The following is a 23,756-nucleotide window of genomic DNA, read 5'->3' as shown; positions in this document are numbered from 1 at the left end:
ACACATAGGCTAGAATGGAGAGAAGGGGGTGCCCCGGTTCCGGTCTGCCTGCAGGTAAGTACCCGCGTCTTCGGAGGGCAGACCAGGGGGGTTTGGTAGGGCACCGGGGGGGACACAAGCCCACACAGAAATTTCACCCTCAGCAGCGCGGGGGCGGCCGGGTGCAGTGTAGACACAAGCGTCGGGTTTGTAATGGAAGTCAATGGGAGATCTAGGGATCTCTTCAGCGCTGCAGGCAGGCAAGGGGGGGATCCCTCGGGGAAACCTCCACTTGATCAAGGGAGAGGGACTCCTGGGGGTCACTCCTCCAGTGAAAGTCCGGTCCTTCAGGTCCTGGGGGCTGCGGGTGCAGGGTCTCTCCCAGGTGTCGGGACTTAGGATTCAAAGAGTCGCGGTCAGGGGAAGCCTCGGGATTCCCTCTGCAGGCGGCGCTGTGGGGGCTCAGGGGGGACAGGTTTTTGTACTCACAGTCTTAGAGTAGTCCTGGGGTCCCTCCTGAGGTGTTGGATCGCCACCAGCCGAGTCGGGGTCGCCGGGTGCAGTGTTGCAAGTCTCACGCTTCTTGCGGGGAGCTTGCAGGGTTCTTTAAAGCTGCTGGAAACAAAGTTGCAGCTTTTCTTGGAGCAGGTCCGCTGTCCTCGGGAGTTTCTGGTCTTTTCGAAGCAGGGGCAGTCCTCAGAGGATGTCGAGGTCGCTGGTCCCTTTGGAAGGCGTCGCTGGAGCAGGATCTTTGGAAGGCAGGAGACAGGCCGGTGAGTTTCTGGAGCCAAGGCAGTTGTCGTCTTCTGGTCTTCCTCTGCAGGGGTTTTCAGCTAGGCAGTCCTTCTTCTTGTAGTTGCAGGAATCTAATTTTCTAGGGTTCAGGGTAGCCCTTAAATACTAAATTTAAGGGCGTGTTTAGGTCTGGGGGGTTAGTAGCCAATGGCTACTAGCCCTGAGGGTGGGTACACCCTCTTTGTGCCTCCTCCCAAGGGGAGGGGGTCACAATCCTAACCCTATTGGGGGAATCCTCCATCTGCAAGATGGAGGATTTCTAAAAGTCAGAGTCACCTCAGCTCAGGACACCTTAGGGGCTGTCCTGACTGGCCAGTGACTCCTCCTTGTTGCTTTCTTTGTTCCCTCCAGCCTTGCCGCCAAAAGTGGGGGCCGTGGCCTTAGGGGGCGGGCAACTCCACTAAGCTGGAGTGCCCTGCTGGGCTGTGACAAAGGGGTGAGCCTTTGAGGCTCACCGCCAGGTGTTACAGCTCCTGCCTGGGGGAGGTGTTAGCATCTCCACCCAGTGCAGGCTTTGTTACTGGCCTCAGAGTGACAAAGGCACTCTCCCCATGGGGCCAGCAACATGTCTCTGGTGTGGCAGGCTGCTGGAACTAGTCAGCCTACACAGACAGTCGGTTAAGTTTCAGGGGGCACCTCTAAGGTGCCCTCTGTGGTGTATTTTACAATAAAATGTACACTGGCATCAGTGTGCATTTATTGTGCTGAGAAGTTTGATACCAAACTTCCCAGTTTTCAGTGTAGCCATTATGGTGCTGTGGAGTTCGTGTTTGACAGACTCCCAGACCATATACTCTTATGGCTACCCTGCACTTACAATGTCTAAGGTTTTGTTTAGACATTGTAGGGGTACCATGCTCATGCACTGGTACCCTCACCTATGGTATAGTGCACCCTGCCTTAGGGCTGTAAGGCCTGCTAGAGGGGTGTCTTACCTATACTGCATAGGCAGTGAGAGGCTGGCATGGCACCCTGAGGGGAGTGCCATGTCGACTTACTCGTTTTGTCCTCACTAGCACACACAAGCTGGCAAGCAGTGTGTCTGTGCTGAGTGAGAGGTCTCCAGGGTGGCATAAGACATGCTGCAGCCCTTAGAGACCTTCCTTGGCATCAGGGCCCTTGGTACTAGAAGTACCAGTTACAAGGGACTTATCTGGATGCCAGGGTCTGCCAATTGTGGATACAAAAGTACAGGTTAGGGAAAGAACACTGGTGCTGGGGCCTGGTTAGCAGGCCTCAGCACACTTTCAATTGTAAACATAGCATCAGCAAAGGCAAAAAGTCAGGGGGCATCCATGCCAAGGAGGCATTTCCTTACACAACCCCCCCCCCCCCCAAACGAAAGAGGATGAGACTAACCTTTCCCAAGAGAGTCTTCATTTTCTAAGTGGAAGAACCTGGAAAGGCCATCTGCATTGGCATGGGCAGTCCCAGGTCTGTGTTCCACTATAAAGTCCATTCCCTGTAGGGAGATGGACCACCTCAACAGTTTAGGATTTTCACCTTTCATTTGCATCAGCCATTTGAGAGGTCTGTGGTCAGTTTGAACTAGGAAGTGAGTCCCAAAGAGGTATGGTCTCAGCTTCTTCAGGGACCAAACCACAGCAAAGGCCTCCCTCTCAATGGCACTCCAACGCTGCTCCCTGGGGAGTAACCTCCTGCTAATGAAAGCAACAGGCTGGTCAAGGCCATCATCATTTGTTTGGGACAAAACTGCCCCTATCCCATGTTCAGAGGCATCTGTCTGCACAATGAACTGCTTAGAATAATCTGGAGCTTTTAGAACTGGTGCTGAGCACATTGCTTGTTTCAGGGTGTCAAAGGCCTGTTGGCATTCCACAGTCCAGTTCACTTTCTTGGGCATTTTCTTGGAGGTGAGTTCAGTGAGGGCTGTCACAATGGATCCATATCCCTTCACAAACCTCCTGTAATACCCAGTCAAGCCAAGGAATGCCCTGACCTGAGTCTGGGTTTTTGGAGCTACCCAGTCCAGAATAGTCTGGATCTTGGGTTGGAGTGGCTGAACTTGGCCTCCACCTACAAGGTGTCCCAAGTAAACCACAGTTCCCTGCCCTATCTGGCATTTGGATGCCTTGATAGAGAGGCCTGCAGATTGCAGAGCCTTCAAAACCTTCTTCAGGTGGACCAGGTGATCCTGCCAGGTGGAGCTAAAGACAGCAATATCATCAAGATAAGCTGTGCTAAAGGACTCCAAGCCAGTAAGGACTTGATTCACCAACCTTTGGAAGGTGGCAGGGGCATTCTTTAAACCAAAGGGCATAACAGTAAACTGATAATGCCCATCAGGTGTGGAGAATGCTGTTTTCTCTTTTGCTCCAGGTGCCATTTTTATTTGCCAGTACCCTGCTGTCAAGTCAAAGGTACTTAAGAATTTGGCAGCACCTAATTTATCTATGAGCTCATCAGCTCTTGGAATTGGATGAGCATCTGTCTTGGTGACAGAATTGAGCCCCCTGTAGTCCACACAAAACCTCATCTCTTTCTTTCCATCTTTGGTGTGAGGTTTGGGGACTAAGACCACTGGGCTAGCCCAGGGGCTGTCAGAGCGCTCAATTACTCCCAATTCCAGCATCTTGTGGACTTCCACCTTGATGCTTTCCTTAACATGGTCAGATTGTCTAAAGATTTTGTTCTTGACAGGCATGCTGTCTCCTGTGTCCACATCATGGGTACACAGGTGTGTCTGACCAGGGGTTAGGGAGAAGAGTTCAGGAAACTGTTGCAGGACTCTCCTACAATCAGCTTGCTGTTGGCCAGAGAGGGTGTCTGAGTAGATCACTCCATCTACTGTGCCATCTTTTGGGTCTGATGACAGAAGATCAGGGAGAGGTTCACTCTCTGCCTCCTGATCCTCATCTGTTACCATCAACAGATTCACATCAGCCCTGTCATGGAAGAGTTTAAGGCGGTTTACATGGATCACCCTCTTGGGGCTCCTGCTTGTGCCCAGGTCCACCAGGTAGGTGACCTGACTCTTCCTTTCTAGCACTGGGTAAGGGCCACTCCATTTGTCCTGGAGTGCCCTGGGAGCCACAGGCTCCAGAACCCAGACTTTCTGCCCTGGTTGGAACTCAACCAGTGCAGCCTTTTGGTCATACCAAAACTTCTGGAGCTGTTGGCTGGCCTCAAGGTTTTTGGTTGCCTTTTCCATGTACTCTGCCATTCTAGAGCGAAGGCCAAGTACATAGTCCACTATGTCCTGTTTAGGCTCATGGAGAGGTCTCTCCCAGCCTTCTTTAACAAGGGCAAGTGGTCCCCTTACAGGATGACCAAACAGAAGTTCAAAGGGTGAGAATCCTACTCCCTTCTGTGGCACCTCTCTGTAAGCGAAAAGCAGACATGGCAAGAGGACATCCCATCTCCTTTTGAGTTTTTCTGGGAGCCCCATGATCATGCCTTTTAATGTCTTGTTGAATCTCTCAACCAAGCCATTAGTTTGTGGATGGTATGGTGTAGTGAATTTATAAGTCACTCCACACTCATTCCACATGTGCTTTAGGTATGCTGACATGAAGTTGGTACCTCTGTCAGACACCACCTCCTTAGGGAAACCCACTCTGGTAAAGATACCAATGAGGGCCTTGGCTACTGCAGGGGCAGTAGTCGACCTAAGGGGAATAGCTTCAGGATACCTGGTAGCATGATCCACTACTACCAGGATATACATATTTCCTGAGGCTGTGGGAGGTTCCAGTGGACCAACTATGTCCACACCCACTCTTTCAAAGGGGACCCCCACCACTGGAAGTGGAATGAGGGGGGCCTTTGGGTGCCCACCTGTCTTACCACTGGCTTGACAGGTGGGGCAGGAGAGGCAAAACTCCTTAACCATGTTGGACATATTGGGCCAGTAGAAGTGGTTGACTAACCTCTCCCACGTCTTGGTTTGTCCCAAATGTCCAGCAAGGGGAATGTCATGGGCCAATGTTAGGATGAACTTCCTGAACAGCTGAGGCACTACCACTCTCCTAGTGGCACCAGGTTTGGGGTCTCTGGCCTCAGTGTACAGGAGTCCATCTTCCCAATAGACCCTATGTGTTCCATTTTTCTTGACTTTGGACTCTTCAGCAGCTTGCTGCCTAAGGCCTTCAAGAGAGGGACAGGTTTCTTGTCCCTTACACAGCTCCTCCCTTGAGGGTCCCCCTGGGCCCAAGAGCTCAACCTGATAAGGTTCAAGCTCCAAAGGCTCAGTTCCCTCAGAGGGCAGAACTTCTTCCTGAGAAGAGAGGTTCCCTTTCTTTTGCTGTGTTGCAGTTGGTTTCCCAACTGACTTTCCTGTTCTCTTGGTAGGCTGGGCCATTTTTCCAGACTCCAGCTCTACTTTTTCACCCTGTGCCTTGCATTGTGCTCTTGTTTTCACACACACCAGTTCAGGGATACCCAGCATTGCTGCATGGGTTTTTAGTTCTACCTCAGCCCATGCTGAGGACTCCAGGTCATTTCCAAGCAGACAGTCCACTGGGATATTTGAGGAGACCACCACCTGTTTCAGGCCATTGACCCCTCCCCATTCTAAAGTAACCATTGCCATGGGATGTACTTTTCTCTGATTGTCAGCGTTGGTGACTGTGTAAGTTTTTCCAGTCAGGTATTGGCCAGGGGAAACCAGTTTCTCTGTCACCATGGTGACACTGGCACCTGTATCCCTCAGGCCCTCTATTCTAGTCCCATTAATTAAGAGTTGCTGTCTGTATTTTTGCATGTTAGGCGGCCAGACAGCTAGTGTGGCTAAATCCACCCCACCCTCAGAAACTAGAGTAGCTTCAGTGTGGACCCTGATTTGCTCTGGGCACACTGTTGATCCCACTTGGAGACTAGCCATACCAGTGTTACCTGGATGGGAGTTTGGAGTGGAACCTTTCTTGGGACAGGCCTTGTCTCCAGTTTGGTGTCCATGCTGTTTACAGCTATGACACCAGGCCTTTTTGGGATCAAAGTTTTTACCCTTGTACCCATTGTTTTGTGAAGAGGCTCTGGGCCCACCCTCCTGTGCAGGTTTTTGGGGGCCTGTAGAAGACTCTTTACTATTTTTAGTTTTGGTTGTCTCATCACCCTTCCCCTGGGGAGTCTTTGTGACCCCTTTCTTTTGGTCACCCCCTGTTGAAGTCTTGGACACCCTTGTCTTGACCCAATGGTCCGCCTTCTTTCCCAATTCTTGGGGAGAAATTGGTCCTAGGTCTACCAGATGCTGATGCAGTTTATCATTGAAACAATTACTTAACAGGTGTTCTTTCACAAATAAATTGTACAGCCCATCATAATTACTTACACCACTGCCTTGAATCCAACCATCTAGTGTTTTCACTGAGTAGTCTACAAAGTCAACCCAGGTCTGGCTCGAGGATTTTTGAGCCCCCCTGAATCTAATCCTATACTCCTCAGTGGAGAATCCAAAGCCCTCAATCAGGGTACCCTTCATGAGGTCATAAGATTCTGCATCTTTTCCAGAGAGTGTGAGGAGTCTATCCCTACACTTTCCAGTGAACATTTCCCAAAGGAGAGCACCCCAGTGAGATCTGTTCACTTTTCTGGTTACACAAGCCCTCTCAAAAGCTGTGAACCATTTGGTGATGTCATCACCATCTTCATATTTTGTCACAATCCCTTTGGGGATTTTTAACATGTCCGGAGAATCTCTGACCCTATTTATATTGCTGCCACCATTGATGGGTCCTAGGCCCATCTCTTGTCTTTCCCTTTCTATGGCTAGGAGCTGTCTCTCTAAAGCCAATCTTCTGGCCATCCTGGCTAACAGGAGGTCATCTTCACTGAGAGCATCCTCAGTGATTTCAGAAATGTGGGACCCTCCTGTGAGGGACTCACTATTTCTGACTAACACAGTTGGAGACAGGACTTGAGGGGTCCTGTTCTCCCTATTTAGGACTGGAGGAGGGACATTGGCCTCCAAGTCACTAATTTCTTCCTCTGTGATGTCATCATCAGAGGGGTTGGCTTTTTCAAACTCTGCCAACAGCTCCTGGAGCTGAATTTTGGTAGGTCTGGAGCCAATGGTTATTTTCTTTATATTACAGAGAGACCTTAGCTCCCTCATCTTAAGATGGAGGTAAGGTGTGGTGTCGAGTTCCACCACCTGCATCTCTGTATCAGACATTATTCTGCTAAGAGTTGGAATACTTTTTTAAGAATCTAAAACTGTTTCTAGAATCTAATTTCAAACTTTTAACAAACTTTTAAACTCTAAAAGACAATGCTAAACAGGGACTTAACACACAAGGCCCTAGCAGGACTTTTAAGAATTTTGAAAAATTTCAAATTGCAAAAATGAATTTCTAATGACAATTTTGGAATTTGTCGTGTGATCAGGTATTGGCTGAGTAGTCCAGCAAATGCAAAGTCTTGTACCCCACCGCTGATCCACCAATGTAGGAAGTTGGCTCTGTATGTGCTATTTCAAAGTAAGGAATAGCATGCACAGAGTCCAAGGGTTCCCCTTAGAGGTAAAATAGTGGTAAAAATAGATAATACTAATGCTCTATTTTGTGGTAGTGTGGTCGAGCAGTAGGCTTATCCAAGGAGTAGTGTTAAGCATTTGTTGTACATACACATAGACAATAAATGAGGTACACACACTCAGAGACAAATCCAGCCAATAGGTTTTTATATAGAAAAATATATTTTCTTAGTTTATTTTAAGAACCACAGGTTCAAATTCTACATGTAATATCTCATTCGAAAGGTATTGCAGGTAAGTACTTTAGGAACTTCAAATCATCAAAATTGCATGTATACTTTTCAAGTTATTCACAAATAGCTGTTTTAAAAGTGGACACTTAGTGCAATTTTCACAGTTCCTAGGGGAGGTAAGTATTTGTTAGGTTAACCAGGTAAGTAAGACACTTACAGGGCTTAGTTCTTGGTCCAAGGTAGCCCACCGTTGGGGGTTCAGAGCAACCCCAAAGTCACCACACCAGCAGCTCAGGGCCGGTCAGGTGCAGAGTTCAAAGTGGTGCCCAAAACACATAGGCTAGAATGGAGAGAAGGGGGTGCCCCGGTTCCGGTCTGCTTGCAGGTAAGTACCCGCGTCTTCGGAGGGCAGACCAGGGGGGTTTGGTAGGGCACCGGGGGGGACACAAGCCCACACAGAAATTTCACCCTCAGCAGCGCGGGGCGGCCGGGTGCAGTGTAGACACAAGCGTCGGGTTTGTAATGGAAGTCAATGGGAGATCTAGGGATCTCTTCAGCGCTGCAGGCAGGCAAGGGGGGGATCCCTCGGGGAAACCTCCACTTGATCAAGGGAGAGGGACTCCTGGGGGTCACTCCTCCAGTGAAAGTCCGGTCCTTCAGGTCCTGGGGGCTGCGGGTGCAGGGTCTCTCCCAGGTGTCGGGACTTAGGATTCAAAGAGTCGCAGTCAGGGGAAGCCTCGGGATTCCCTCTGCAGGCGGCGCTGTGGGGGCTCAGGGGGGACAGGTTTTTGTACTCACAGTCTTAGAGTAGTCCTGGGGTCCATCCTGAGGTGTTGGATCGCCACCAGCCGAGTCGGGGTCGCCGGGTGCAGTGTTGCAAGTCTCACGCTTCTTGCGGGGAGCTTGCAGGGTTCTTTAAAGCTGCTGGAAACAAAGTTGCAGCTTTTCTTGGAGCAGGTCCGCTGTCCTCGGGAGTTTCTTGTCTTTTCGAAGCAGGGGCAGTCCTCAGAGGATGTCGAGGTCGCTGGTCCCTTTGGAAGGCGTCGCTGGAGCAGGATCTTTGGAAGGCAGGAGACAGGCCGGTGAGTTTCTGGAGCCAAGGCAGTTGTCGTCTTCTGGTCTTCCTCTGCAGGGGTTTTCAGCTAGGCAGTCCTTCTTCTTGTAGTTGCAGGAATCTAATTTTCTAGGGTTCAGGGTAGCCCTTAAATACTAAATTTAAGGGCGTGTTTAGGTCTGGGGGGTTAGTAGCCAATGGCTACTAGCCCTGAGGGTGGGTACACCCTCTTTGTGCCTCCTCCCAAGGGGAGGGGGTCACAATCCTAACCCTATTGGGGGAATCCTCCATCTGCAAGATGGAGGATTTCTAAAAGTCAGAGTCACCTCAGCTCAGGACACCTTAGGGGCTGTCCTGACTGGCCAGTGACTCCTCCTTGTTGCTTTCTTTGTTCCCTCCAGCCTTGCCGCCAAAAGTGGGGGCCGTGGCCGGAGGGGGCGGGCAACTCCACTAAGCTGGAGTGCCCTGCTGGGCTGTGACAAAGGGGTGAGCCTTTGAGGCTCACCGCCAGGTGTTACAGCTCCTGCCTGGGGGAGGTGTTAGCATCTCCACCCAGTGCAGACTTTGTTACTGGCCTCAGAGTGACAAAGGCACTCTCCCCATGGGGCCAGCAACATGTCTCTGGTGTGGCAGGCTGCTGGAACTAGTCAGCCTACACAGACAGTCGGTTAAGTTTCAGGGGGCACCTCTAAGGTGCCCTCTGTGGTGTATTTTACAATAAAATGTACACTGGCATCAGTGTGCATTTATTGTGCTGAGAAGTTTGATACCAAACTTCCCAGTTTTCAGTGTAGCCATTATGGTGCTGTGGAGTTCGTGTTTGACAGACTCCCAGACCATATACTCTTATGGCTACCCTGCACTTACAATGTCTAAGGTTTTGTTTAGACACTGTAGGGGTACCATGCTCATGCACTGGTACCCTCACCTATGGTATAGTGCACCCTGCCTTAGGGCTGTAAGGCCTGCTAGAGGGGTGTCTTACCTATACTGCATAGGCAGTGAGAGGCTGGCATGGCACCCTGAGGGGAGTGCCATGTCGACTTACTCGTTTTGTCCTCACTAGCACACACAAGCTGGCAAGCAGTGTGTCTGTGCTGAGTGAGAGGTCTCCAGGGTGGCATAAGACATGCTGCAGCCCTTAGAGACCTTCCTTGGCATCAGGGCCCTTGGTACTAGAAGTACCAGTTACAAGGGACTTATCTGGATGCCAGGGTCTGCCAATTGTGGATACAAAAGTACAGGTTAGGGAAAGAACACTGGTGCTGGGGCCTGGTTAGCAGGCCTCAGCACACTTTCAATTGTAAACATAGCATCAGCAAAGGCAAAAAGTCAGGGGGCAACCATGCCAAGGAGGCATTTCCTTACATACACCAAACAAGCATTTGCAATGCAAGGGTCTCTCGTTTACTCAACTTATAGCTATTAGCATTGTAAATTACTAACTGGACTTTTTTTGCGACATACATTGAAAATTAAAAGTAAAACAGTTGACATAAGCAGGTCAATTCAAAGTGCCACGGCCCCCATCAGCCTGAGCGCAATAGTTATTGGCTCCCTGCGTGAGTGTCTACAAAAGATCGCGGCTGTGATGAAAGGCAAACTGAAACCGGAGAAGGGGCCATCACACGCTGTAGCGGGACGTAGTGTGATGGCCAACAAAAATGTTCATTTAGTGAAATTGTCTGGGAGGGAACTCGGCACACAAAGGAGGGACATTCCACAAAATGCAGCAATAAAAATGAAGCATTTAAAACGAGCACAACAAAGAATGAACAGCAAGAATGGGCGTGGTTAAAAGCCCACAGAGATATTATAACAAGCCAGAGCACTTGCACACTCGACCCTAAAAAATTACTGAATTTTTGGCCCAACATAATATTACACAGGTTAAAGTTGCTCTATATTTTCGATCTTCAAATGGGCTGGTTGAACTGTAAACAAATTCATTAAAGAAGGAATTCAAACTGCGTTAGCAATGGGTCAAGATGTTAAAAGCTTATTAAGAAAAAAATATGGTTATATTTAATAACTCCACACAGTACTACTGGTGTATGTCCATTTGTGTTGCTACATAAATAGTTCCCAGTATGCGCCATATTACCGGATCGAGTGAGGGAAATGAACAAAAAGAAATTTGAAGACTTATCAGGAATTACATCTATGGTGCTAGAAAATCTGAAAAAGTCAAACATATTTTTTGATTTAAAAAGACATAAGGTGAAAATGGTGGATGTATAGATTTGGGGACTGGGTGATGGTCAAAATTCCCACACAAATAAAGAAAGGTGACCTTGTCAAGTAGAAAGAGTGACCCGGTCAGTACTGCTCATAATAAAGGATTGTGGAGCAAAAGAGATTTAGTACAAACTACAGAAATATAAGCTCAGAAGATTGTATTACAGAAAACTGCTGAAAGCGGGCAACAGTACAATTTCTTGGGGAATCTACAAGCTAGTAGCCTCACTGGACAAGAATATCCGATTGCTATGTATGAGGTTGAAGTAAATAATAATAATACTCCCAGTTGTCAAGAAGTTGTATCTGCAGAAGAAATTTCACAGAGTATCAGTCATATGTAAATAAGCAAAGAACACATCGGAATGTGGGCATGCCCACTAAGTTTAAAGATTATTATGTGTAATAGTTTAGTTTTTTGCGGTTTTTTTTTTTATGACAGTGTTTTTATTATTAGTAGCTCATGTCTTTCGTTTTATTGAAAGAGGGTATGTTGTATGATATACACTTACATTACGCGCACTCCAGTGTTAAGGGTGCATGTGTTTTCTTAACAATTTAGATTTGTTATTACTTCAACTGTGTTCACAAGCCTCATTTGTATGTTTACCCTCAAGTGCAGGCGAGTTCTTTTGGGCGGTTAGGTTAGCTGTTACGGCAGTGGACCCTTGACTTCCCTTAGTGCTCAACATACTTTCTGTGGGATCTATGGGCCAGATGTACTAGAATGCAATTTTGCATTTTTTAAATGGCGACTTCATAGAAATCTCATTCCATTTGAGTCAATCGTCCGGTTTTGCATTTCCTAAATAGTGATTTCTTATTAGGAAATCGCTGTTTAGGTAATGCAAAACCAAGGATGGCAATGAGCAAAAGGCCCCCCTTGGTGCACCCCAAAAATAGGGGTGCACCTGTAGAGCACACAAATGCCCATGGCAATTAAAAAAAAAAAAAAACACTTTGGGGTGCTGTATTTGAAATTGCACCTGGTTACCATTGACTTCAAGTCGATGGTGATTGCATCTCCTAAATGCCCAAGTCGCATTTAGGAAATGCATGGTACATCAGAATAGGAATCACAAATAGGAAATCCCTTTTTGCGATTTCCTATTCTGGGAATCACAAATTGCGATTTCAATAGGGTAGAAATCGCATTTTGTGATTCCTTAAAGGGTTTTGTACATAAGAAAAGCCCATTTTGCATTTAACGGCCCAGAATAGCGATTCGGACCATTAAGAAATGCAAACTGACTTCGTACGTCTGGCCCTCTATGCTTTATACTTAAATATCCTATACAATTGTATGGGTCACTGTTCTGGTTTATTTTGAAGAGGCATACTTACAACAGGAGGCCGTCTGCACCCCATTGTGGCCATGGCCCAACACCTTAATTGGAACCTGGAGGATCATTGTCCATGCTTATAGGAAGACGGTACCCCAGCTGCACCATTGAGTGTGTCCCGACGGTGGACGACTGAGTCCACAGAAAATTCTCTGGCATAGGGGGTGGCAATGAGGGCTGCATAGATGGGCACAGGGGGCGGGCGTCACCTGGGCAGGGTTCGGGATAACATGTGCTTCGCTTGACATTTCCCCATTTGGGGGAGGTGGGGTGGAGATGCAGTTGAAGATGTTTTTAGTAATGCATCAACCTGGCTAAAGCAGGCGAGTTTTAAAAATTACCATGTCCGTGTTGTTGCCTCGTGGCGTGGCCTCAGCAGACAGTGAACAGCATCAGCTAGTGTGCAACGCAGCCTTGGGACTTTATTACCTCACAGTCTTACTGGCGGCATCCTCTTTATTTTTCTTAACTGCGAAGGAAGGGCCAAGAAGAGCAATTCTACACGTCCATCAGTTAAAAAAATACAAGTTACATTTTCTTTTTTGTTGTTGCAGTTTTATAGCGCAAACTTGTTTCAAAGTATTGGAGCGCTTTCCATGAGCACGAGTTACATTACACAAGGACACATTTATTTTTCGTAGGCCCGGGTAGATTAAGTGATTTGCCCCGAATCACAGGATGGTGAGCATACATGGAGCCTAGCTCCCTCAGCGCCAAGGTGGGCAGCTCTGGCCATTTGCGCTGCATCTTTTCCCTCGCTTCATGCTGGAATCCGATTATAAATGGTGTCGTTTCTGAGGTCAGTTACAGTTTTGTGAAAAACATACATTTGCTTTTCTTTTATTTTTAAGAATATTTTTTCATATTTCAAATTACATGTATATGTTTTTAGAATATAAAATGTTATTGTTGATTTCTCAACATTGGAGACAACACACCACCACCACAAACTTAATGCTCTAAGTTATCTTTTTTAATTCTTGCACAATTTATCCAGTAATTCATATCCTCTCTGATACCAACTACTTTCCAAATATACATGCCAATTTTAGTGCCGTTTATCTAACTACAGTGCGGTTCTACGTAAAATATATCTGCACAGTAGATACGCACATTTGTCATTTTTTCATGGTAGAGACTGATTCTCATCTTTGGCAGGAAAGTCCCCTTTTAAGTCGGAGCTATGCTGTGTATATGACGTCACTATACTGGGGTCAGAAAAGTGCTCATAACGAATTAGCTCTGCTAATTAATCCCTCACTATTTCTTTGGTTTGTGTCAGGTATTTACTCTGCACAGGTGCTGATTTTGGAACTAAGAGAATCGGGTTTGAGTCCCAGCGTCGACTCCATGTCCTGTAATTTTGTGCAAACCAATTAAACTCTCCCTGGTTAAAAAAAAACAAATGAATCTGACCTTTATGTAATTTCATTTTGTACTTTTTTAAGGGGGTCTAATGTCCTTTGGCCATGTTCGCGCTATATTCAAAACTGCAAAATAAATACAAAATACTTTTTTTCTCTGAATTCATTAGTTTATATTGGAGTTTTTGGTCATTTTGGTCTGAGAAAGGCTGTCGGCGAATGCAACTCATACTCTCACTGACACCCCGTGCAGCACAAAGCTGTCAATGCACTGAGTAGTTTACAGGTGCCGTTGATGAAACTACCAATCTTTTAAGTATTACATGAAAAAAACGGATGTCCTGATAATTACAAGGTTTAATTTAATTGGATGATGAGTAGTTTATCCAGGGCTGATTGAGACAGTAGTTTTTTTTTTTTTTAAATTAGACCAGATGCGTGGTTGTAGGTTCCGAATCACTTCTCCAGAGATGTTCATTGTAAATACCAATCTTAATAAGCATTTTTGCCTCCCATTTCAACAAAGCTATAATGAAGTTAGCAGAGCAGCCTGAGAAGATTTATTGCACCAATAAAGATAAGTAATGCCCTGTGTGCACTGTCATGAGTGCTGGCAGGGAGGGGCCCTAGAGAGAGAGCTAGGAGGACAGCACTGGAATAAAGCCAAAACAAATGTCAGGGACATGAGAGGAGGTGGGAGGAATGGAATGCTGCAATAAAACGCAGGCAGCTACCAGCCTAAAACATCCACAGTGAATGGGAGCATCAAAGAAATGGAAAGAAAATGTCCGTCACTGCAACAGATAAAGAAACCAAAGTGGAATGATACAGTGTAGGTCACTGCTCTGAAACTGAAAAAGGAGGGAGAAAAAGGCAGAACTGACCACTAGCGAGCAAGAATTTTTAAAGGGCACTGCAACCAACAAATGAAATCGCTTCCTTCCACAGTATAAGTATACTTAAGTATACACCAGGTTGAACTAACGCTCAACCTAAAAAGAAAAACACTTTCTGAACAAAGTTGTATTTTTTTTCTGCAAAATTTGGTTTAATTCTGTTCATTTGTATTTTCTGAATGCCAGAGCAAACTTTCCTAGGAGATTTAAAATGGGAAACCACACTTTTAGGACACTTCCCCCTTGTCTAACATTTCTTTACCCACATTTGACGGATCACCACAAAACATTTAATTAAGCCAAAGAGGATAGAAAAAACAAAAAATGCCTTTTCTATGGGATGTGAGATTTAACTCTAACTACACTGGCACTATTGCTACAAGTGTGATGTTAAGAAATAAATATAGTTATTTATTTGTTTATTTTTGATCACGTCAATTCTGGCAGAAGAGCTAGTCCTATAAACAAGCATAAGCAAAGGCAGCAGATCTGTGTTAAATGTGCTAGCACATGCAGCAAGCCGGACCTCTTTAAACACCTAAGGCACAAAAAAGACTATAGTGAAGGAAAGGGATCCTTCAATACAGTTGTTTGTCTCTAGGCAAGCCCTGAAGGCACGTGGTAGCCACTTGGGTGCATAGCCTCCAGGAGAGGAAGGGAAGACGGTGGAACCAGGATGCACAGGGACAAGAGGGAAGAGGAATGAAGGGTAATGGCAGACAGTGGTGCAAAGGGGCACAAAGTGAAAAAAGGGAGAAACATATGGGTATGGCAGGCGGGTGAAACAGAAGCGGGCATCACAAATGGGAAAGAGGGAGGGCCAGAGTTCCAGTAGGAGGAAACACCACAGTGAAATGTGGAAGGGACAGGACTGAGCACCAACAAGCTGACAGGCTCCTATATATAAAGTAGCAACTTGCGCATTTCAATGCAAACACTGTATCTGAGATGAAAAGATACATCTTTGCAGCTGATAGCATTCGTTGAAAGAGAAATGTTCCTTTGGGCTGAGCCAAGAAGTGATTGACAAAGTGTTAAGGCAGTGGCTGAAAAAGGCTTGTCAAAATAAGCCAGTGGTCAAAACGCACAGGCTGAATGCCCATCCTAGCTGCTAGAGACGTCTAGTTGCAGATTCCTTACCTTAGAATTTCCCCCAGGCATCAGACTGGATCCGGAGATTTTTCTTCGAGCAATACCATTGCCCCGTCAGTAGGTGGCGTTGGTCAACTCCGCGCGTGTCGTAGTCGCTGTGATGACGTCTGGAGTAGTACATAGACGCCGTCTCAGGGCGGTGACATCAGTTCTTTTCTTTCTGCACCATGCGCTGATCCGGAGAGAGCTACCCTAGTCTCTTTTTGACCAAATTCGACCATTTTGTAGAGTTTTCTAGTGAGCTTTTGGTGCATTGAGGATTTCCCCGAAGACCAGGTTCAAGCCGTGCAAGGACTGTCACCGCATGATGTCAGTGACACATCCGCTTCAGGTTTGTTTGTGATGTCCCAAGCGTGACCACAAGTGCCAGGCCATGCACCCAAAGGCTTTGAGGGAGTGGACCCTCAGGCTCATTGCAACCCGGCGCTCGACTCCGCGTAGGTCCCGGTCTTGCTCGAGAGGAAGGTCTTGAGATTGTTTGCGGAGCCATCACCACTCGTCGTCCTCCAAATCTTTGGGTATAGGTAAGAAGAAGAAGTCAGAGGTCTCATCGCTCTCCGGCTTCGCCGCGTCGCTTGGCTGGCGTGATGCCGGATGAGCGTCGACGCTCAAGGCCTCCGTCCTCTGAGCCTGCATCTAGGTCCGCTCCGCGCTTCCCAGAGTTTGCAGGAGCCAGTGCGACCCCCTCCCAACTTAATAACTGACAAGTTGTGTGCCACGTATTTTTCATAAAATCAAGTTCTAGGTTCCATTTCAATTGACAGTGGTTGCTAATTTATAATTTGCTAAAACATGTTTTTCTGCTCAATACATCTACCAATGGATTATTCTTCCCCTTAAGAATATTCCTTAGACTGGCCCCAGAAATACTTCCCCAGCAGTAGCTCTCAGCACCGCCAGGTGGTGCATGTTGCTCCAAGCAAGGCTATGCTTACTGGACATACCATCATCACCATGTAATGAGCGCCAACCTCTGCGCTGATGTCAGTTCCTGTTTTCCTAGCCACAGTCCAGAGCTGTGTCTCAATGACTTACTGATGAAATATTCCACGTCAATAGCAACTAGGCCAAATTTCTCCTTTGAATGTTTTGGGGTTAAACCCCTGTCAAAAGTCCAGCAAATAGCTGTCTTTATCACAACTACATGACATTTGAATGTGGAGTGTGACAAATTGCAATATGATCTGTGTCTATAGATGTGCAGCTTTGTATATACATTCATATTAAATCAAGTCTCCTTGGGTAAATGAATCGAACCAAACAGACCCAGCATCTATGTTTGTTTTCCATTCCAGCTGTTTAATGTTGTGGGATTATTGGTAGTTTCAAAATCACAGTAATGCACGCTTGAGTTATTGGCTCTAATGCATGTCAGGGTTAATGTGTTCTCTTGGGGAGAGGGGTGGGGGGGGTTCAACATTCATGTGTGTGGTAAATGCCCTTTTTGTTGTATCCTGTAAACTTCAACAAGGCAGAATAGTGGGTGTGTGTTTATGGCTACAGGAGCTCATCGTTTGCACACTGCAACAAAGGTGCATGTGAGTTGCTGGCTGTAGGATGCACTTAACCAATACAGCCTCCTCACTCAATGGTCAATCAAGTGGCTCCTGCTGCCTAAGCCTAGAGCCATCATGCTTGGGCCATGACGCAGCTGCCTAAGATTTGTGCTGATGCATCTGAAGGCCATCAGAGAGTGGGAGTCCAATTAATTTTTTTACCAAGACCTATAGGGACATGCCACTTCTATAAGCAAGTGTCCACTGAATGATTGATCTCCCCAAAGGTCTTCTCATAAAACGCATAAAAAGTGCCATAGGAAAGAGAAATCTTTTCTTCCCTGGAGGAAACAATAGTGTTCCCTGGACATGTTGCTGTTCCATTGACGCCGGGCTATTCCTTGACTTTTGAGCTGATTCTAAACCTGCAGAAGATCCAGCTGGCATTCTCTGCTCCATTTGCCATCCCCTTGATGGTTGAGGTCTTGGTGGATCTGGCAGCTCTCAACTTTACATGACTATGAGGTGCAGCTCCTAGAAAACATTTGCATACCACTGCCTCACCCCAGAAGTGGTCTCAGCATCAAGTTCAGACTCTTTTCCCGCACCTACCTCCGAGTCAACCGAAATTACCTAGTGGCACATGAGAAGGCCAGGTCCATCCTTAATGAACCGCGTCTTCCTAGGGCACAGAAATTCACCCAGATGAAGGAGATTTTTGGATCCAATTCAGAGGTCATAACCATGTCTGCTATAGATTATAGTCATATAGAGGACAAGGACTCTTAAGGCTAATAATCTACTAACTTCATGTTGCACTGATGATGTCACAAAATTAGGAAAGACCAGCAGCCTGACTACCTCTCCAAAAGTGGACATACCTTCTGAGGCCCCAACATAAGAAGTCTCCTCATTTACTACAGTGGTGCGTAAAGCTGCTGCGACTCTAGAGTTGACCTTGCCTTTCGAAACTTTAAAGTATAATATTTTGACTGAGAATTTGCAACCTTTTTCTTGCTTAGTTGCCTAGCCCTTGCGTCCATATAATGAGGCTCTGCTTGAACCTGTTCTGGCTGCCTTGGAAAAGTTCTTCTCCAGCCACAGATAAACCACCAGATGCTATAGTCCTGCTTCAGGTAACCCAAAGTCATTGGCCTTGATCCATCACTAGTGAGCCTATGGGAGCAGGCTTCATTCTTCCAGATGAACCTCAATGACTTTATCATCCCTACAAATAGAGAGGCAAAATGGCTGGATGTCTTGGGCCGGAAGGTTTTTACATCTGGCAGTTTTACTATCTGCATGGCAAATGTCACTCTAATATTAAGCCAATATGTTTATGCCATGAGGGATTTGGAAAGATTAACAGATGTGGGCCTACTGAATATCATGAAGTAGCCATTATCAGATATGAACAATGATTTCTTCGATGCTTCAAAGCAAATCCTGAATTGCACCTTGGTTTCTGCAAATAGAGTGTGCAGCAGCAATGGGCACCACTGTCTCACTGCTCCACGATGTCTTAATGTGTTCTGTAGGCTTTGTGGAACTGTCCAGACTGCCCTAATGGGCAAGCCCTTCCTTGAGGGGTGACTCTCTGGTAATAAGTTTGACTCCTCCCTCAAACACTTCACGAATAGTAGAACTACGGCTTGCTGCTGGACCTAGCCTAACTAGTGAGGTACGCATTTCCCACATCTACCTAGTGAAATAGTTCCATCATTAATATCTAAAATACAGGTGCTGCTCCAAAACTCAGCAATTCCTGCAGGGACAACCTTCTCAACTGGTCCAGACACCCCTGCAAATGTATCTCTTCTTTTGATTCAGGGTGGATCCAAGAGGTGCCATAAGCAGCAAGAGCAGATCCAGCCCATTCGTCCACTGCTAGCTCTGCTGCCCCATAACCTCTCTAACTCTCCCATCCTCTGCTTTTACATCACTTTCTTTCAGTGAAATTGGATGGTCTTCCTCTATTTCACCATTTGGATTTGATCCCAATGGATTGCTGGATTATCCAGCTGACCATAAGGACTATATCCAACTCTTCCTGTCCTTCCCTTTTGTTCTGCTTTCCTTTTGGCCAGGATGTGCTATCAAAAAACACTTCTCGCTTCTGTAGGCAGAATTCCTTGCTCTCTTGGACAAAGAGGTCATGGAAGTGTACCTCTGGAAGAAAGAGACACAGGATTCTACTACTTTTACTTCTTGATCCTCAAGAAAGATGGAGGTCAAGTCCCATTTCCAGTCATTACCTTCCCAGATTGTTACTTCACCAGGACAAGTTCAAGATGCTATCTCTGAGCCAGTTCATGCTTGACTTGAATGGATATTGGTTGGCAACCCTGAATCTCCAGGATGTCTACGTTCAACTTCCAATTCTTCCCTTTCACAAGCATTACCTGAGATTCAACATGGGAGCACAACACTATCAGTTCAGATTTGTCATATGACATGAAATTGCACCTCTTGTTTTCATGTGACTGCTGGCAGGTGTGGTGGATTAACAGATGGTCGGAGTTCATTTATTTCCATACTTGGGCGATTAACTGGTGAAGACGAAGCCCCTGCTGTTGGTTTCGAGGCAGCTCTGGCATACAGTGACTCATCTCCACAACTTGGGCTTTACTATCAACTCCCAAAAGTTTCACCTCACCCCAAGCAGAGGTTGACTGACGTTTGTAGGTGTACCACTGGACACAAACTGAATGAAGGATATTTAGTGGAAGAGGAGGTCTATCGATATTCGAGAGAGGATTCCAAGATATCTGACTCAAACGGACCTCCTTTTCTGCTTGGCCCGAGGGACTTGTGAATCATGTTGGTTCCACCTGCCTGATGGTGATGAGGGTCTTCCAGTGGCATTATTGATTACAGTGGTCCGACATCAGGAGAACCTCTTGGCTCATTTGTAGATCTTCCATTTGGTCTACTTGGACCTTCACTGGTAGATGGTCCTCCTCATCCTGGAGGCAGGTTGTCCATTTAGCCTTCCGCAAGTGCAAGGTACAGGGGTTATGGATGCTTCTTCTTTCTACAGGTGCATCCATGTGGGCTACATGATGGCATGGGGCCTTGGGTCCCTGTCTGAGTACCACTGGCACATACATTTGTTAATGCTGCTGGTGGTTAGCCTTGCCTTGAAAGTATTTCTCCCTTCAATATTAGGGAGCACCATTTCACAACCTGCCATAAAACTCTACTACGATCCATAATATATACAGACAAGGTAGTGCTGGGAGGCAATTCACATGTTGCAGTGGGCTCTGCAACAGAGAAGTTTCCTGGTTGATGCCCATCTGGCAGAGTCCCTCAACATGAGGCAGGGCACGCTCCCTCATCTCTCATTGAGAATTAGATGCCAAAGCAACAGAAATTATCTTCTCCACATTGGGATGTCCATATGTGGATCTATTTGCCAACGTCCAGAACAGGATTTTCCCTTGGTTTTTATACCATGCACTTCCCTCCAGGTGGTTCCCTGGAATATGACTTCGGGTTCAGCTGTGTCAGGGAGCACTGTATGTGATTTTATGGATTTCACTTATGCCAAACGTGCTGGAGTATCGGGCACAGCTGATCCTAACCTTCCCAGATTGGGGGCGGAGGAGCTGTTCTGTCAATCTTTTTGCACTTAACATTATGCAGTCGCCTCCACACATGACTGAACTACTGTCAAATCAGTATGGTCATTCCCCAAGTGCTATGATTGTATGCATGGAGTCATAGATGCTATCTTGGCTACCCCAAACAAATTGCTACAAAATCCTTTTAAATTAATTTCTGGAATAAATGTGTCCTGTGGTGTAAACCAGGTGGCTACGAATACACCTTTCTGGTGCCCTGTTTTTACCACAGGAGGGACTAGCAATGGCTACATTCAGTTGTTAACTAGCTTCTCTGTTGGGGTTTCACGCGTCTCCCTAATCAGTCATTTAGTCACCTTTCATGGCACTTTTTCTGAAAGTTTGCTTTATTTTTTTCCTACCACTCCTCCATTGTTGTTGAGGGGAATATTAATCCTAATCTGACTTTTTTATGGCATCCCCTGTCGCAGTTATGCACCATTGTCCTGTTCAACTTCTTACCAGGAATGCTTTCTTACTAGTAGCAATAACTTCAGCTTGTAAGGTCAACCCCTCTTAGTTCTTCCTCTCTTCTAAAGTGTACTGCCCAGGCAAGTTGGCCCTGCATACCTGTTCAGCCTTCTTGCACAAGGGGATTTCAGCTTCTCACATGATGCTATCACTCTGCCATCTTTCTCCCCACTACAGAGGAGGAGTGACTCCATAGACTTGATCCCAGTTGTGCTGTGTCATTCTACAGCAACCACATTCGGCATGATAAAGTGGATGATCAGTTCTTTGTGTGGTTTGCTTGAGTCAAGAAAGGCAAGATAGTGACCAAATGTGCCATTCTGCGTATCAGGATCTAATATGCCTTCACCAAGAAGGAACCACCAGAGGGCATTTGTGCCTTCTCCACTCAAGCCACTGCTGATGCCACTGCTCTCACCAAAGTGGTTCTAATATCTCACGTGGACTAAGCAGCTGTGTGGTCATCTCTGCATATATTTACTAAATAATATGGCATCATTGTGCAAGTTTGCAGTGCTAGATACATTACCAGGGTTGTGTTGCATAAATTCCTTGGTTATTTAGCAGTACTTTTCCCCACCTCCTGGGTACTGCTTTTAGACTACTTCTTAAAGTGAGGAATTTGCATGAAGAAGTATCCATCAGAAGTAAAGGTTGCTTACTTACTGTAACGGTATTTCTAGCAGATACTTAATCTTCCTGCAGATACACAGCTTCCACACCTCCTTCCATGAAGAGTCAACGTTGCAGATGATAAGATTCCAAAGTATGCAAATGTTTGTGCAGTTACTGTCGCCATTGTAGATGCTGTTTGTTTTTTCCATCTATACCTTATTGTGGCACAGCAGAAGACTCTGGCCCTGATGTCATTATGCAGGTTGCCGCATCTTACACGCTGGTTATGTCTGGTAGTTAAAGACATGAATGGATCTGCATGGTGCTAACAGGCGGTGCTGGAAAACTGTGGCTATTGGAAAGCTCTCCAGTCCAGTCTGATGCCTGGGGAATATTCTTAAGGGATGAATCAGCAGGAAGATTATGTACATATTAGAATTATTGTTACTGAAGGTAAGTACATTTTACGAGGTAGGTCAAGCACTCTTCTACATGGTTGACTGTCTTCTGTATGTTTTTTAATGTGTTTTATTTTCTCTTTATTTTGTAGGTATGGCGGTTAGTTACAAACTTTTTATTCTTTGGCCCTATTGGATTCAATTTTTTTTTTAATATGATTTTCTTGTATCCTTTGTACAATCGGTATGTCTTCTATGGGGGTAAGATACTTTTATCAGCACTGCCTGTTTTGCCCAATGTTTAATCTTATCTTCTGGATAGGATTGCGGTGTATTTTATGATGAAGTTTAATCTTGCATGGTATTTTGTACTAATGATAAAATTTTGTAGCTCTGTTCATTTGTGTGCACTTGACCCCAGAACTTGCTTACCTATTTTCAATTCACAAAATGTCAGAATTTAGCATCACAATTGGTTACCATTGTTATATTAAAGGAATAGGTGTTTAAATGAGCCTGATGTCCAAGGGATGCATTTATATGCATAAAATGTAAAACCAAAAATTACTAAATCTGTTTGCATAAGGAAAGTACTGCAAAAAGACATAAAATGCTCTCCTTTTTGCGTGATCGGTTTTCAGGATCTTTACATCTGTATTGCTGTATCATGCCCTGATGCCTCTGAAGATGAGGCCCCTTCTCTGCTCCCTGTAATATGTATTTTACATACAGACTGATGTTGCCTAAGAACATTTTCACACATATATATAGAAATTTACCTCTCATTCTCACCTGTTCCATATTCCATGTAACTGTCACTGGGTTTGTGTTAGCTATAGCATACCATGTTTAACAACTGCCCATAGATCTTCTCTCAATATACTGAATCCTCCTAACCAGTGGATGATAATATCCTACCCAGTTATTTTAACCCTCTCTGTCAACATTTGGGGGATGGTAATTATTCTCCTCCTCTCTCTTAGTATCCATGTAATCTTACTCTCCTCGCTAGGCTGCCCTGACTTTCCATCCTTAGGTGTTTGGTATATTAAGCAGTGTTATATTGTAAATCTTGTTTTTCACAGCACATGTTTAAAAGTGCGTCATGAAGAGCTGCACAAACATAAGCACCATAAACATAGCATATTAAGCATATACTGTTTCCTGCTTAACAACGCTGCAAACTTCAGGTGTCACTAATATATCTTCTAGTACATAAACACACAACTGATACTAACCCCATGTGAAAACAACGCTGTTTACTAAAGAGCAACCGTGGTAGTATTCTTTTGTAAAACCGCTTTTTGACTAAACCACTGTGTACAAGCAGAAGTGTTTACTGTTGCAATAATCTAAGAATATTAGAGTGTGGGCTAGGAAGGCAGAAAAGTAGAGATGGGCTCAGATGCAACAAAATAAGCTATTTTTCGCAGCATGTGTTGTCAACTCTGGACAGTTTTCTTCCCACTGCTTTCCATCTTGGGTTCTCAGGATAGACTTTATTTCACGGTTGGGAGACCCACTGTAGTGCTGCATGTAACGTCACATAAAAGGGAGGGTGTCAAAGATCATCTGATTGCGTCTAATATTTATACACCTCAAAAGGCACTGAATAAATTAGCTGGTGCACATATTAAAATCCGACAAGCACATCAGGTAGTCA

The 23,756-nt window shown here is 45.7% G+C and overlaps 1 protein-coding gene across 1 annotated transcript in view; it reads left to right on the top strand.

The window, feature by feature from the left end:
• Positions 1–23,756, top strand: part of DERL2 (derlin 2) — a 73,648-nt gene that overhangs the window by 34,219 nt on the left and 15,673 nt on the right. Inside the window, exon 3 of the mRNA XM_069226677.1 lies at positions 22,246–22,319. Within this exon, the coding sequence (XP_069082778.1) occupies positions 22,246–22,319 (74 nt within the window). The remainder of the gene's footprint in view (positions 1–22,245; positions 22,320–23,756) is intronic.

The sequence above is a fragment of the Pleurodeles waltl genome, chromosome 3_2, assembly GCF_031143425.1.
Source record: "Pleurodeles waltl isolate 20211129_DDA chromosome 3_2, aPleWal1.hap1.20221129, whole genome shotgun sequence".
Classification (NCBI taxonomy): Eukaryota; Metazoa; Chordata; class Amphibia; order Caudata; family Salamandridae; genus Pleurodeles; species Pleurodeles waltl.
The sequence above is the reverse complement of the archived record's forward strand: the minus strand, read 5'-3'. Positions and strand labels throughout refer to the sequence as shown.